The sequence below is a fragment of the Ursus maritimus genome, unplaced genomic scaffold, assembly GCF_017311325.1.
Source record: "Ursus maritimus isolate PB19 unplaced genomic scaffold, ASM1731132v1 scaffold_6, whole genome shotgun sequence".
In the NCBI taxonomy this organism is placed as follows: Eukaryota; Metazoa; Chordata; class Mammalia; order Carnivora; family Ursidae; genus Ursus; species Ursus maritimus.
In genome coordinates, this window is record NW_024426774.1 from 48,378,970 (window position 1) to 48,393,736 (window position 14,767).

At 58.6% G+C, this 14,767-nt stretch overlaps 1 protein-coding gene across 2 annotated transcripts in view; it reads left to right on the forward strand.

Moving 5' to 3' along the window:
• The window catches only part of RAB11FIP5 (RAB11 family interacting protein 5), a 36,603-nt gene extending 23,402 nt beyond the window's left edge, over window positions 1-13,201 (forward strand). Inside the window, exons 4-6 of one of the 2 annotated variants that reach the window (XM_040623322.1) lie at window positions 5,209-7,194; window positions 10,496-10,685; window positions 10,960-13,201. In XM_040623322.1, the coding sequence (XP_040479256.1) occupies window positions 5,209-7,194; window positions 10,496-10,685; window positions 10,960-11,163 (2,380 nt within the window). In that variant the 3' untranslated portion in view covers window positions 11,164-13,201. The remainder of the gene's footprint in view (window positions 1-5,208; window positions 7,195-10,495; window positions 10,686-10,959) is intronic. The other variant, XM_040623321.1, reaches the window with a different exon arrangement.
• The last annotated feature ends 1,566 nt before the right edge of the window (window positions 13,202-14,767 follow it).

The window sequence follows — 14,767 nt, forward strand, 5'->3', positions numbered from 1 at the left end:
CCCCCGCCGATGTGGCCGGGCAGCTGTTTCTGCTCTTCAGTGAGCCTGCCCCTCCCCTGTTGATGGGTCTGTGGGCAGGAGGTGGGGTGCGAAGTCTGGGCATGGTGGGGAAGGGTCAAGAGAGAGGCTCCTACAGTTAATCCCCAGCAGAGGGGAGAGGACTCCTGTGTCCTGGTTCTTCTCTTTCCCTGTGGAATTCGAGCCCACTGAGAGGGGTAGGGTGAGAAATGCCAGGCCTTGCTGGGTTTGGGCCTGGCCACCTGGCAGCACCCCCCCCCCCCGGCCTATACACCTCACAGATGGGCAGATGGGATGGATCAATCTCTGGGTGACGCCCTCTGCCTCCCCTGCTAGGTACGTCAGCTTCGGTCCCTGCTGTCCAGCCCCTACTCACCAGACCCCAGGGGAACTGCTGGCCACCTGCAGCCAAGGGAAGATGGGGAAAAAGGGAATGGGCCTGTGGCCCTGTGACAACTTAGATTTGTAGGTGTAGTATGGAGGGAGGTGACAGGAGATCTGGATCGGGCGTTTGCTGGGAGGAGCTGGGGGGCCTGGGTCAGATGGAACGCAGAGCACGGCTCAGCACGGTTGTCTGTGGATCATCTCAGGGCCCTCTCCAGGACAGACGGATGCTGGGGGGCATCTCTCTGTGCGTGTGCCCAGGCTTTGGGCTCAGACCCCTGTAGGCCATGACTTTAAGTGAGGTTGGGGTTGTCCTCACTCCCGCGAATAGCCCCTGTTTTCCTTCTCCTGTGTCTCCATGTCTCCAACTCCCTTTCAGAGTCAAGCTGGGTCTCTGATGGACATAAGGAAGCTGAGGTTTTGCCCCTCTCCTTGAATTCTGAGCTTGTCCTCAGCAGGATGGAGGGCATCCACGGATCCCTGCCCTCCCTGGGGCTCATTTGAGGGCATAGGCCGCAGGGGCCAGGGTTCTTTGGGTAAAGTGGGCTGGCTTGGACAGGCGTGAGACCTGGTCATTGAGCCCGTCGCTATCACCCTGGCCATGGGCCTTGACAGAGCCAGGAAGTTGGCCAGGAACCAACGACTGTTGGCTCTTGCCCAGAAGGCTTGCTCTGGGCTTTTGAGGAGAGAATTAGAAGTGAGCTAATTCACGGCAGGAAGCTGTAGGTCAGACCCTCCAGAACCGGAGTGACTGACGGTAGCTGCGGGTCCCTGCTGGGGCTCCAAGGTCTGTCCACAGGCCAGGGGTTCTGGGTGCCTGTGCCCTGGGGCTTCCAGTGCAGATAGCTGGGTGTTCCTCACTGGAAAGGGCAGCGGCGCCCTCTAGTGCTCCCATGTGGCAGGAGAGGCCTGAAGCAATATGTGGTCGGTGCACGGTATCCAGACGAAAAAAGCTGCTGCTTTTGGAGAAGCCAGTGGCTGGAAGAGAAGGAACGGGGATATGAAGGGCTGAAAAGATGGTTCTCATTTTTGTCCTGACCTGGCCCTCGTCCGCTGGGCCCCATGGCCGTGTGTGTGCCTGGGTGGGGGAGGGGCGGCGGTCGTTGAGACTGATGTCTGGGCCCTGGGACACCAGCCCTGCTGTGAGCCATGCGTCCTGAGCTGCAGCTCAAGCTCCTCGCTGTGTGTTTGAGGAGTGTCATGACCAAGCGTGTTAAACCCACCAGAGCCAAACAGGGTTGTCTTTGTGTCTGTCCCTCTCTGACCGTTTTGGAGCATAAGCTCCCTGTGGGCAGGCTACCAGAGCTCACCTGTCCTGTCCTCTTCACACTAACCACAGAACCCCGGGTACAGTAGGGGATCAAGTGTGGGATGCAAATATTTTTTAATTAGGGTAATTGTGGTACAACATGGGGGCAAGTGTATTGTGGTGGCCTTTGGTGGTCTCTGCATCTCTCCTGGCCCCTCACCAGAAGTAGGACGTCAAGGTCCCGATGAGCCTGGAGTGCATGGTGGCTGCCAAAAGCTCAGAGTCTCAGTGGCATTCCCCATGGGGTAAATGAGGGACATGACATGTCCAGTGACCTCGATCCATCCTGCTTGTGCCTGTTTTCCTGCTATAGTTAATATTGCCCTTTTACCATATTAAAGATGTCCTGGTTTGGAAGGTAAATTATGTAGTGTCCCTACTTAGAGCTTCCTGGGCCCCTCTTTGTCACCTCATTGTGCCCCGATGATGGAGGAGGATATGTCCAGTCTCCTGGACACATTTCCTGGACATCAGACCCATCTCAGGCGGGCAGCAGGAGCTCCTGCCTTCGGAGGGATGGCTGAAGGGCGTGTTGGCTGGGGGCGTGTGCCTCGAAGGCTGGCTTTGGCCTCTTGGGGGACTGCCTGATGGTGAGCTTTTGCAGATCCACATGCCTCCTCTGGGACCAGTGCGTGGAAATGACAAGGACACACAGCTCATCTCAGCCTAAGGAAGAGCTGCCCCCCCGGTGGAACCTGGCCTCCAGCTACAGAGGTGGCCTGGTGATGCAGTCAGTTTAAGCAGAGGGGGCTGTCAGAGAGAAGGGGTGATCCTGCATTAAGGGCCAGGTTCCACCAGTTGTCCTTAGGTTCCTGCAGGCCCTGAAGTTTTATTCCCTCAGGTTGCGGGGGCAGAGACATTTGGACTTCTCATTTCTTCCCCCACTTTGTTCCTAAAAGAGAAGACAAGTCCATATATGTTGAAGTCCCCTCTGCATGGTGGGGGGATGGCACTGTTCTAGGCCGGCACAGTGGGCCCTGTCCTCAGAGCATAACCTGCAGAGGTAACCGTGTATGGGAATGGGTCTCTGATCCGTGCCAGATGGAGTGGTAGGGAGGGGACATTTTAAAGTGAGAATCTTCAAGTGTGCACCTGGTGTGGAGCCAGGGCAAGGGAGGGTATGGGGGGAAGGGGGAAGGGGGCGTTACTGGGTAGGGGGGATGGACGGGATGCTCTCAGAGGTGCCGCTGGCTTTTGAGAGTCTGCTGGGCCTGGCACCTGGAGTCTCTTCCTCTAGGGAGGGCCCTTCGCTGGTTCCATACCAACGGGTTTGTGTGTACCTCTGGGGAGCGAGTGGGGGGGAGGGTGCTAGCCTTGCCTGGGGCTCCCAGCCTACTTCCCTGCTGCTCTCCTGCCCTGCAGTCCTGACTGCCAGCCAGATTGTTGTCAGACCACAAGGGTGAGTGGGGCCAGGCCAAGGCTAAGGGGGGAGGGGGGAGTGTGCAGAGCTAAGCCCGGTGCTATTTAATGTTGATGGAGCTCTCTTCCTTCAGACCCTTCTGGTCACTTGTCACAAAGGGGACTGGAGAGAGAGGTGGCTCCGAGTAGCCCTGTTCCTGGGGGCTGAGCCCTGTTCCTGGGGCCTGGTTGGGCTGTGTCCGGTATAAGTGCTCCATTGGAAGGGGCAGTCTGGGGACAGGGCCTTCACCCACGTGGTGGTGGTCCATTGCTCTCCTTGGTCCCCGAGGTAGACATGTATGCCTGGGTCTGCCTGCGGCCAACTTGGAGTAAAGGGGGAAGGGACACTTTGGGGGTAGAGACTCTAGGCCCAGGATTTGCCCTCTTTTGGTATCTTCACCATGTCAGGACCACAGAGGCAGAGCAGTGCTGGGAAGCCTGGCGGGGTGGGAGTCAATAGGACTCTCTTACCTTCCTCCCCACCCCCCCACACCAATCTCTAGGTGGTAGTAAGAGGCTGAGAAGTCACCCTTGGTTGGGGAGTTATTACAGGGCTAAAGAGTCAGGAGAGTCTCTGGAAGCTGGATTCTTAAGAGAAACCCAGGGTTTGGGACCCGGCTGCGCCCTGCCTGTGAGGCTGGGATCACAAACTATCTTAGGAAGCCCACTTTTGCTGCTGGTTGAACCGGACTCCTTCCCATTGCCTGCGCACGGCCACCCCCCGGGTTTGTAGACAAGCCGGCCCAGCCTCTGCCCAGCTCTGTGTACGGCCTGCTCTGTCTGGGCGCCGGTTCCCGGAAGAATCCTGGTGAGCTCCAGACTTCCTGACCTCCTTCCATAGGTGCCCCTCTGACCCCAGCCTGCATTCCTCACAGGCTGGCTGGCAAAGCCTGGCTTCTGCCACCCCTGGGCTTGTCCCCAGTGTTTCCCCGGGAGAAGCAGGAGCTTAGGTGGAGAAGATGGAGGCATGCAGGAGTCCCCAGGATGTTCACCTGGGCAGGGATCAAGGAATGGGGCTCTTGGGCCTTAGAGTGGGGACTGGAAGATGGGAAGCAGGCAGTGGGCAAGGCCACCCAGGTCTGGGCCTGACAGGAGGGCTCAGCCACAAGGCAGCTGCCAACCACTGTCAGAGTGCTAAAACTGCGGCATGGGGGTCCCCCTTTTTACCTGCACTGTCCTCCTGGTTTTCTGTCTCCTGGGGTTGTCCTGGGGAAGCCAAGAGCTGTACTTTCAGAGTCTGCTCCTGCCCACAAGTCAGCCGTGCGCCACAGGCGAGGTGCAAGTGCAGGGAATGCTCCCTCGCGGAGAGGACCCCGGAGGGGACACCTGAAGGCCAGCGAGGGTTCTCTGGTGTCTGTGGGAGTGTGGGTCCACTGCCATGGAATGGTGTTCCACGGGAGCCAGCGGTCTGTCTGCATGGGGGACCCCAGGAAGTCCCTGGTGACATCCAGAGTCGCTGCTGCTGCCACATTCCAGCCTTCGTCTCTTGAGCAGGGCTGCTGGCCCGTGGGTGCCCTTGGGGAGGGGCAGCCTCAGGTGCATGCCTGACAGCAGATAGCCTTAGCAGTGTCTTGCTGTCCATCTGGGCAAGTGGTGGTACCCCTCTAAGAAACGAGACAGGCGGGTTCTTTTTGATTGACACCTTGTCATATCTGATGTCATTACCTCTTGTTTCTGCAAGGGGTCAGGAGAACCCATTTGTTGCAGCGTCAGAATCCCAGGGGCCCTGCTGTGTTCCTAGGCCTGGCCTTTCTCTGGCCTCTTCATCCCCTCCAAGCAGCTAGTATTTCTTTTCCTCTCTCAGTCCTGAAAGGGATATAGGAGGCTTTCGGATTGGTTCGATGGGCGTAAGTCAGCTGTTGAGTAGAATCTGGGATCCCGCCTGTACATGGGATTAAGTGAGCTCTGTCCAGCATCTTCCTTCTTGGGCAGCCCCTAATAATATTACATGTGGGGGTCTTCCCTTTGTCCCCTGGCCCACAGGCCTGAACCTGGCCTGTGTGGGTGTGGCAGGTGGGGGGCAGGCCAGTGATGTTCAGCAGGGCCGTTTCCGGTCTTGGCATTAACCAGGAGGCTCACGGTTTTGTCTCCCTCCACAGCCTGGACGTGTCTCCTCAGGTAGAACCTGACCCAGCTGCTCTTCCTCACCACCTCCCCTGCTCCCCCTGCGCTCCGGCCCTCCCCGCTCCTGCTCCCACCGCTGCTCCCATGCTAAGCACTAACCATTTTGCAGCCGCCCCCCCCGCTGCTGCTGCCGCCTCCGCCGCCCCTGAAGCCGCCCCATCTGGATTCTTGGGTCTCACCAACCCGTTCCTCACCTCCATGCAGAGCAACCCTTTCTTCGAGGAACTCATAGCCGACATAGCACTAAACTCTCCTTCACCTGCTCCCTCTCTCCCCAGTGCCTCCAGGGCCAGCCCCACCCCCCTGGCCTCCCCTGGGAAAGCCCCGCCTGAGTGGGACGACACCTTCAACGTCTTTGCTGCCAGCAGGCTGCGTCCAGAGGCCAGGAGCAAGATCCTGGCCCCTGCAGGAGGAGTGGGGCTGGAGGTGCCTGGGCTGCAAGAGCAAGGCCGCGGGGCCATGACAGTGAAGGCAGCCGAGCCCCGGGGGGACCCTGGGGGAGGAGGAAGAGGTGGGAGCGGCGTGTGGCCGGAGCCCAGGGTTCCTCTGGACTTGGGACTGGACCGCCAGAGCACCAGTGTGGCTGACGCGGGGCCCCTGGGGCCGATAGGGGCCGGCCTGCCCTCTGCGTCAGCCCAGCTGCACCCGAGAGCCTCGGATTCTGAAGCGGACAGGGAGCCGCCAGCCCCAGGAGGGGAAGCAGGGCAGAGTCCAGCAGACAGCGCGACGTCTCTCTTTAGCTCCCCTGAAGTGATCAGTGTGTGGGAAAGGCTGCCTGGCCCAGAGGACGCCCCTGAGGGCCAGGAGGCGGCCTCCCAAGGCGAAGGCCAGCTTTTGCACCAGCTCAATACAGTCGATGATCCATGGCCTTGGGATGTGGTGACCATTTCTCCTGCAGCTGAGACACCCTCACCAGTCCTGCGGGGAGAGTCTGATGAGCTGCGTCCTCCCCAGATGCAGCCAGAGTCACCAGAGCCTGTGAGCCACAGGGGGAGTGAGGGGCCTCCCCGCCTGGAGCAGGAGTCGGAGCCGGAGCCAGAGCTGGAGCCCAGACCTGAGCCGGTGTGGGACCAGGGGCCACAGCCCAGCAGGCCACCTCCCAAGCCACCACGCCTCTTCACACCCTCAGGTTCCCAGGAGAAGGAGGAGGAGGAGGCAGCCGCGGCGGCGGGGGGGCTGAGAAGCGGGGGGCCAGAGACAGGAGGAGAAGACGACCTTCCAAGTCCACTGGTTGTTGCTGGTCCACAGGAGGCCAAGGAGGAGGGCGAGACACCTGGGTCAGAGTCTGACAGCCATTCTTCCGGAACCCTGCTGGGTGGGCCAGGTCTGGAAGATGTAGTGGAGGGTGCCAGCCCTCCTGTGTCTGGGCCCTCCTTATCCCCGCCCACCAGCTGCCCTGAGGGTCCTACCCCCATACCCTGTTACTCAAAGAGCTTGCCTCCTCAGAGTCAGCAGATCTGGGGGGCTCCAGAGAAAGGAGAAAGCCCTGAGGGCCCTGAGGCCCAGAGCCAGGGGCCAGTAGGAGAGGGGCTTGGGCCCCTGCCAGATAGCTCCCAACACACTGACCTCTGGGCCTCAGAGGAGGATGCCGTGAGCCCCTTCTTGTCTCAGGGGAGCCAAGACCCCCCCAGTCTCCCGTCCACATCCCCTCCAGGGTCCAGGGAATCTTCCATCCTCTCTGGTCCGGAAGAGCTGCCCACCCCCCCAGAGCCTGCTTTCCCACCACCCCCTCTCCCGCCCTGGGCCAGCCACCGCCACGGGGGGCCCAGCCCTCCATGCTCTCCTCTGCCTGGAGCTCAGCCCCTGACTTCTTCCTCCCCAACCCCTGGGGAGCCAGCCTCCTCCCCTGGGGGCTCCCCCGCCCCACTCGGGGAGGACCACGCTGCAACCACCCCAGCCTCCCCGCTTGTGCTTCTGCCCTTGGAGACACGACCGGCTGAGGAGCCACAGTCCAGTGCCAGGTGAGCTGTCACCCTGAGGAGGACGTGGGAGGAGGGGGCAAAGCAGCCCAGGGGCTGAGGTGTTCCCATTCCAGCCTCGGCCCTTCCAGGGGCAGATGAAGGGCTCCTTCGCTCTGAGGCAGGAGAGGGGGGCTTTGAAGAAAGGAGCCCTTCTGTGGTACCGGCTCTGAAACCGTCTCGTCTTTGGGTCCTTGGACAAGCAGAGTGCCCCACAAACCAGGGGTTTGAGGTGCAGGGAGTGAGGAATGGAGTGGGCAGAGCCAGTGTGGGCTGGCAGGAGAAGGGGGTGGAGTGCTCAGGCACGCAGCTGCAAGGGGCACTGGGTGCCAGGGGCAGTGATGCTTGTCAGAGGGGGGCCGCAGGGGAGCGGGCTGCGGAAGGCAGAGAGCCAGAGGAGGGACCAGTACTGAGGTCTGTGGGAGAGAAAGCCTAAGAGCTGTTTAGAGGACAAAAAGAAAAATGAAATGCCCATGCCCCCGCCCCCAGAAGAAAGGGTCTGTAGCTCCATCAGGCGCCTCATTGGTTTGCATCTGTGCCTTTTTAGGGGGTGGTCCCGATGTGCTTAGAACTGTGCTGGGTGGCCTCTGGATGCCTGTGGGATTGCAGTCACCGTGGTATTGGTCTGTTTGGGAAGAATGATGAGGCTGTGACCTCACCGGGTTGACTGGTGAGGGGTGACCAGAGCTGAGGTCAGGAGACACAGGTCACTTGGGGTTGATGGGGGTGGTGAAGTCCAGAAGGACACTAGTACTCTGGGAGCCCTGAGTGAAGAAGTGGGGGGCTGCTTTTTCTGCTGAGCAGAGCAGGGTGGGGGTCCTGGACCGGAGCCTCCACCCGCCGGCTCATGCGTGTAGTTGTCCAAATTCACTGCACACCCTGTGTGTCAGACACCAGGTAGAGATGAAGGACGCTGTCCGCCGGTATGCCTGGACGGTTCCCAGTCCAGTGAGGAAGATAGAAGTGCACCGTGAAGAGCTGGCCCAGGGGGCCCATGCTGATACGTGAGAAGTGGGAGGGAAGGAGTCTGGGCTGTCCTCGGCTGCTCTGCCAGTGGTAGGTGGTGAAGCCGTTCCCAGAGGTGAGGGAGAGGAGGTGGTTACAGCTTCCTCGCTGTGATGACAGTGTCCTTAGCTGGCCCTGCTGTGTGCCAGCCTCACTTCTGATTACACTCACTACCTTTGGGAAGTGAGTATAAAGGGAAGCTTTATTCCCTTCAGAGTTGCCTTTGTGTCTGAATTCAGTATGTCCGTTACATCCTAAAGTAGATGGGCCAAGTACAGCTCTCCCCATTTCTCAGAGGAGGAGATGGGGGCCTGGAAAGCTGTGGGGTCCGGGGTCCCTCTGATGTATGAGGGCAGTCAGATTGAGAGCCCAGGACCCGTTCAGAGTTGGTTTATGCCACCCAGCTATCCCTCCCCTCCGCAGGCACAGTCCATGGGTCGCATTAGAGCAGCTTTTGAGCTCGCATCCCTAATGCAAACTCCTAGGTGAGAGGAGATGCATTGTTTGCCCTGTTGTCTGCCCCTTGCCTGGCCTCTCTGCCACTCTTCCCAGGTTGTGAGACTGAATCCACCGCCCTACCCTGAGTAACAGAGCTGGCTTCTCTGGGTCTGGGCTCTCCCTCCTCTGATGGAGTTCAGGGCCTTGGGCTAAACCATTTTGGTTCCTACTTCTGAATGGTCCCTATCCTCTGTAAAGTAAGCATAGATTTGAAGAGGTCCCTTGGGGAAAGGTTAATTGATTCGGGGGCCTGATGCTTGCAGTTTGCATACCTGTCACAGGTCCAAGGTGCTGAGGGATCCCAGAGCAGGGTCACTATAGTCAGCCTAGGGGAATCAGGAAAGTTTCCTAGAGAAGTGGCCTTGCACGGCTTTGAAACACGAGTCGGAGTTAGGCCAGCAGGTGAAGGGCCAGTGTTCTGCAGAGGGACAGCTTTTGTGACAGCCCGAAGGTGAGAAAGCGCATGTTTCCGGCTTTCCTGCAGGGTGTGGAGGAGTAGAGAGGCCCAGGAGGAAAGGGCAGGGCCCGATTCTGTTGGAGACTGTGTTTTCTTAGGGAGCCGGTAAAGGCTGCTTACACATTGGAGAGGCGGAGATCACCATCCCGTAGCAGAGCAGAGGGGTGGTTGGAGGTGGGCAAGCCTGCCTCCGAGGAGCTGAGTGAGCAGTTGTCGCTGAAGGCAGTTGAGCCGGCAGTGCCGGCTTGGAGAGAAGGGGGTGGTGCGAGGGAAGGCGAGAGGCAGCAGGGTTTGATGTTTGTTAGCCCTGGAGCTGCGGCACGGGAATCGGGGTTCCCAGGTGTCTGGCTGGAGCCCTGCACTGCTGGGAGGGACACAGGAGAGGACAGGTGTGGAGGCAAGTGTGATGCGTCCAAGCTGGACCCGGAGTGGAGCGAGCCAGCCTCCGACTGTATGTGGGCCTAGAGCTCAGGGCTGAGGTCTGGGTTGGAGATGGACATTGGGGGTGGTGGGAGCTGAGGCAGGGAAGGGAGGGATCCAAGGGCAGCCTAGCAGCTAAGACTGAGAAGAGACCGTCAGAGGTCAGAAAACCAGATGGAGGTCTTGGGAGGAAGTGAGGGAGAGCAGGCCAAAGGAGGGAGTGGCCCGGGAGTCAACTCCACAGAGAGGTCAGGGAGTTGAGAGCTGAGGGATAGGTGGACTCAGCAGGAGCACTGGTGATGGGCTGGCCGGGCCCGTTCTGAGGGGTTGAGGAATCAATGAAAGGTAAGAACTTCTGGAGACAGAATGCAGTCTGCATGTGCTGGTGGGACTGGGTGAGGAGGAGGGCAGCTGGGGCATGACTGAGGGCGGGTAGCTGGGTGGGCTTCTCAGGCCTGTGTCCTTGCTGCTGGGAAGCAGCCAGTTTAGAGACAACAACAAAGCGTCCCAGTTTGCCCAGGTCTTTCCTGGTTTTAGCACGGAGAGCCCCACAGCCTGGGAGTGCCCAGGCCTGGGAGATGGGGATGCTGGGAGGGTCGGTCAGTCCCTTAGAGAAAGGGTGCAGTATGGAAGAGAGAGGGAAGCTGGAGGGGTGGCCCTGGTAGAGACTGGCTGTAGGTGCAGAGAAGGTAGTGGGCCGGCCTCTGCTGTTCCTGTGAAGGGGCAGCCTTCTAAGGGAGTAAGATGGCGAGGGGACAGGCGGTGGGGCAAGGAGTGGGGAGAGCAGTGAGGGAGGAGGAGGGAAGGCATGCTGAGGAGTGCTGGTCGCAGCTGCCCCAAGGCCTTGGCTGTGCAGAGGCAGCCACCACCAAGTGCTGGTTTCTGTCCAGCAGACAAGGACGCGTCTCCTCTCTGTCTCCGCAGTCCCCACCCTGTGAAGCCCCTCAGCGCTGGCCCGGCGGAGGGCAGCCCAGACAGGAAGCAGTCCCGCTCCAGCCTGAGCACAGCTCTGAGCAGTGGGCTGGAGAAGCTCAAGACAGTCACAGCTGGCAGCGTTCAGCCTGTGGCTCCAGCTCCCCAGGTTGGCCAGACTGTGGACACCAAGAGGCTGAAGGTGAGGCCCGGCAGGATGCCAGAGGGCGTCAGACCAGACACGTGGTGCTGTGGAGAGAGGTCAGGTGCCCCGAGGTCAGGAGCAGGGTGCTGGGCAGGGTGGAGCAAGGAGCAGGCCCGGTCCCCCACGCCAGGGCCCTGAAGCCAGTTAGGCTGTCACTTGCATTGGAGACAGAGGCCACTCCAGGGGCCTGTAGGGGTGAAACCTGGGTGTTGGTGGGCAGATGGGCAGGTAGGCCTGAGGCTGCCCTGCTCACTTGCATTCCCGGCCTCAGGACTCAGGTGTTCTGGACCAGTCGGCCAAGTACTACCACCTGACCCACGACGAGCTCATCGGCCTGCTCTTGCAGAGGGAGCGGGAGCTGAGCCAGCGGGACGAGCACGTGCAGGAGCTGGAGAGCTACATTGACCGGCTGCTGGTGCGGATCATGGAGACCTCACCCACACTGCTGCAGATCCCCCCTGACCCCCCCAAGTAGCCTTCCTCACCCCTGTCCCTAGGAGGGTCGGCGTGGGCCCACTGCCCAAACCGGGCCTGCGCTGCCCTCCCTCCTGCTGAACTCACTCTCACCTGGGCAGGCTGCCGTCTGTCCTCCGTTGTCACTCCTTGCTCCCCCTCCCTCCTGCGTCCATGGGGGTTGCTAGAACAGGGGCCCTTGGGACTCCCACTGGAGGCATCAGGTTCCATGTACAACTTGTGTGTCTTTGGGAGCCCTGGGTCTCTCCCACCTGCCTATTTTCATATCCCTTAGTTTTGGGGGCTCCAGGGTATTGGAACAAAGAATTCAGCCCTCAAGTCAGAGCAGGGGTGAGCTGCAATGTGATGTGGTATCTGGGACATACTGTATTACCCCACAACGGTCAGTCATTTCATCCAAGGCTAAGCCCTTGTCCCCCTCATCTGTCTCCAGCCGCTGAGGGCTCCTAGCATTCCTGCGGCTGTGGCAGGAACCAAGCTGCCCGTTCTGCAGTTATGGGTAACTGGAGCCTCGAGTCTGTTCCCTTGAGAGCAAGGAGCCTGTATGGTCTGGTCTCGTCTCTGCCGTGTCCTGATCTTGTGTGTTTCTGGCAGTTTGCAGAGTGAGGGCCGTGTGGACGGAGGGAGATGTGTGTTCTCCAGGCGCACCCGCCCCCCTCCTCCGATCTTCCACTGAGCGTCACTCATGTGAATGTGCGCAGAGCTGGGGCAGGGGTGAGGGGAGCACCTCCTCGTGCACCTCCAAGCTGTGGGCCCCTCCACAGGCCTCAGGGCTTTGAGCTGCTTATGTTTGGGGATCAAGCCTCCATCTTTGTTTTTGTTGCCTGTCCAGATGCCAAAACTCTGTGCTGCTGCGGGGTTTGAACTTTTGGAAACCAATTAAAATGTGCCTTTTGTGGGTGGGGTCAAAAGCCTCTGGATGTAGACCTCTCCCTCTGTTTGCTGTCCCCCTCCCTCCCTGTTGAGCACACGGGGCCAGATCTGTCAGGCCCTGGAAATGGGAAAGGAGGATGGGTCAGCCTTGCTGTGCCCTGTGCCCCTTCCCTAGAGTTAATTTCAGTTAAGGGTCTGGCAAAGCTGCCACTGCTCTTTTAACTTTCCTGCCTCCTCCTCCTCCTTCCCCAGTTGAGAAAGTTCCTGGGATAACAACTACATTCTGGAAGTGGGAGGTCTCATTCTGCCTGTACTTAGGAAAAAGCCTTTGTTGCCCTCCTGTCACCCACTAGCGGCTCTCTCAGCCTGTCCCTTCTGCCCCATGGCCTTGCCTGGCTTGGCTGCAGTGCACTTTGAAATGAAGTGTCTGTCCTTTGGCCCAGCCCCTGGTTTGCTTGCAGAAAACATGGCAGGGTTCCCATGGCATCTGCAGGGAACCTTTAGTGACTTGTGGTACCCTGCTTTAGCAAAGGTTTTGAGGTGAGGAGGTGCTGAAGGAGGATACTTTTGGCCCAGCAAGGAGGTGAGAGCTCCTCTGGGACCTCCTCTTCTTCCTGAGAGGGCCTGTGGGATCTCTCCGAAAGCCTTGGAAGGAGATGTGCTCCACGGGTGATGTCTTCTGCCAGGATGAAGCAGAGGAGCCCCACACATGAGGTGAAAGCCCCTGTAATGTTATCTACCCTAAGGATCACTCATCAAAGCTGAGGATAGTGTCCACAGGTGTCCAGGTCTTGGGTCATGTTTTTGGGGGCTCATTGGGGGTTGGGTAGGTATCTCTTCTGGGGGAAGGGGAGCACTCTCCTACTACATATTCTTCCGGGCTCTACCTATTACCAGCCCTGACCCTGATCTTCCGCTCGTCCTTGACTGTGGGTCTCCAGAATGCCCAGGGCGAGGATGTCTTCAGAAGAGTTTTGAGTTGAAGCCCAAGGTTCTCGTTGGATGTTTCTGCTCCTGGCCACAACTTGGAGAGTTGCAGGTGGGGTGGGCAGAGAGCAGGCACAGTTCTGCTTTGCTGTTGGTCTTCCTAGTTGTAACTCCTGTTTATAAAGAGCTTGTTCTTCATGTTTTGAGCACTTTATGAAGAATAAAAAGTTCATATACTGCAGGTGGCTCTATGGTGTTCCTGGGGGAGAAGGCAGGTGATGGGGTTTTGGGGTGTCACTGCCTCTGTCCTAACACCAGGGGCAGCGGCACAGCATTGCTCAGTGGCCTGGACTCAGTCTTTTCTTTGCCAGTAGACACACATTCATTGAGTACTGTGAGAGCATACAGAGGGTATGAGACCTGATTCTTATTCTGAGATCGCTTAGTCTAGGTGGGAAAGGTACAGATCCAAGATACAAATGATTCTTTGTGGCTAGTTAGCACCTCTCTCCGGCTTTAGGAATAGTCTGTTTCTCGTGGTTCTTGTTGATGGATGAGGAACTGACTGCCGTAGACCGTGCATCGTCCAGAAAGGCATGAGCAGGCATGAGCCGACGCTGCACCTCACCATGAGACGAAGGGGACCTAAAGTGGGGTTCCCTAAGGTCAAAATTATTTCTCCTGTCCTCTTGGGTGAAACAGACAGCTTCTCTCCCCTCCTCCCAGCCTGGCTCACTGACCAGATAATTCAGCTGGGGATCTTCTACTCTGTACTGCACAAGTGTGTTTATTATCCTTGCTGGTGTCTTGCTCTGTGATATGCACTACTCTCTCTTACCTAAAGTCCTTGTAGTGCTTAATAAACACTGCTGAACTCCCACTCCCCACTCCCAGTTCTCTTCCTGCTTGGGAATTAGGCCGGGGAGGGACCTTCCTTAGTTGGACAAAGGAAGTGGAACCTGCCGAGGCTCTGAAGCTCCCACTGTTTAACTCAAACAGTCAGCAAATATTTGCATCCTTGTTGTGAGCCCTCCCAAGCCTGGCACTGAGGACGTAGCAGTAAAGCACCTCCTGTCCCGTGGACCTTACAGTAGGAAACGTATGCAAAACCATAAATAAGTACTCGGGCGGCAAAAAAGTGCTGGATACTATAGCAGCATGAGTGGATTTTGTGGAAGTAGGGTGATGGTTCGGAAAATGCAATGTGTAGGCTGAGGTCAGGAGAGCCAGAGTCAGGCAAAAATAAAAAGTTAACGGAGTTTTCTGGGTACAGAATGTTTAAGGGTCAGGGCGGAGAGCGCCCAACATGCTCCTAGAACTGAGTGTCAGGGTGGCTGGAGAGCACAAGGGGAGGGGCAGGGTAGCGACAGAAGAAACTGCATGATGATTCCGCAGTGCAAGTCCTTGCAGAAAGCTTTCTGGGATTAACCCTACCCCTCCTGGAGTCCTTGCCCATCTAGTCCAGGGTCGGACCCGCTTGAGTAGGGCTCTTCTGGGCTAGAGCCCCAGGAGCGATGCCTTCCGCAGCAACTCAAACTTCTAGGGGCAGGTAACGGCGAGGAGTAGCCCCGTGGCCCACTTCGGGACCTTAGAGTCGTACACGCACACTCTTCTCACACGCCGAGCCTGCTTAGCTGGCGGCAGGAACCGAGACCGGGTCTGAGTCGGTGCAACTCTCCGCAGTTTAGGGTTGTCAAGCACCGTGACGAGAAAAACTACGCTCCCCACAACCCCTTGCGCCTCCGGCTCGCTGCGGTTGCTTATGGCCAATCGGGAGAAGCAGCTGTGGCGGGGGCCGAGGAGGG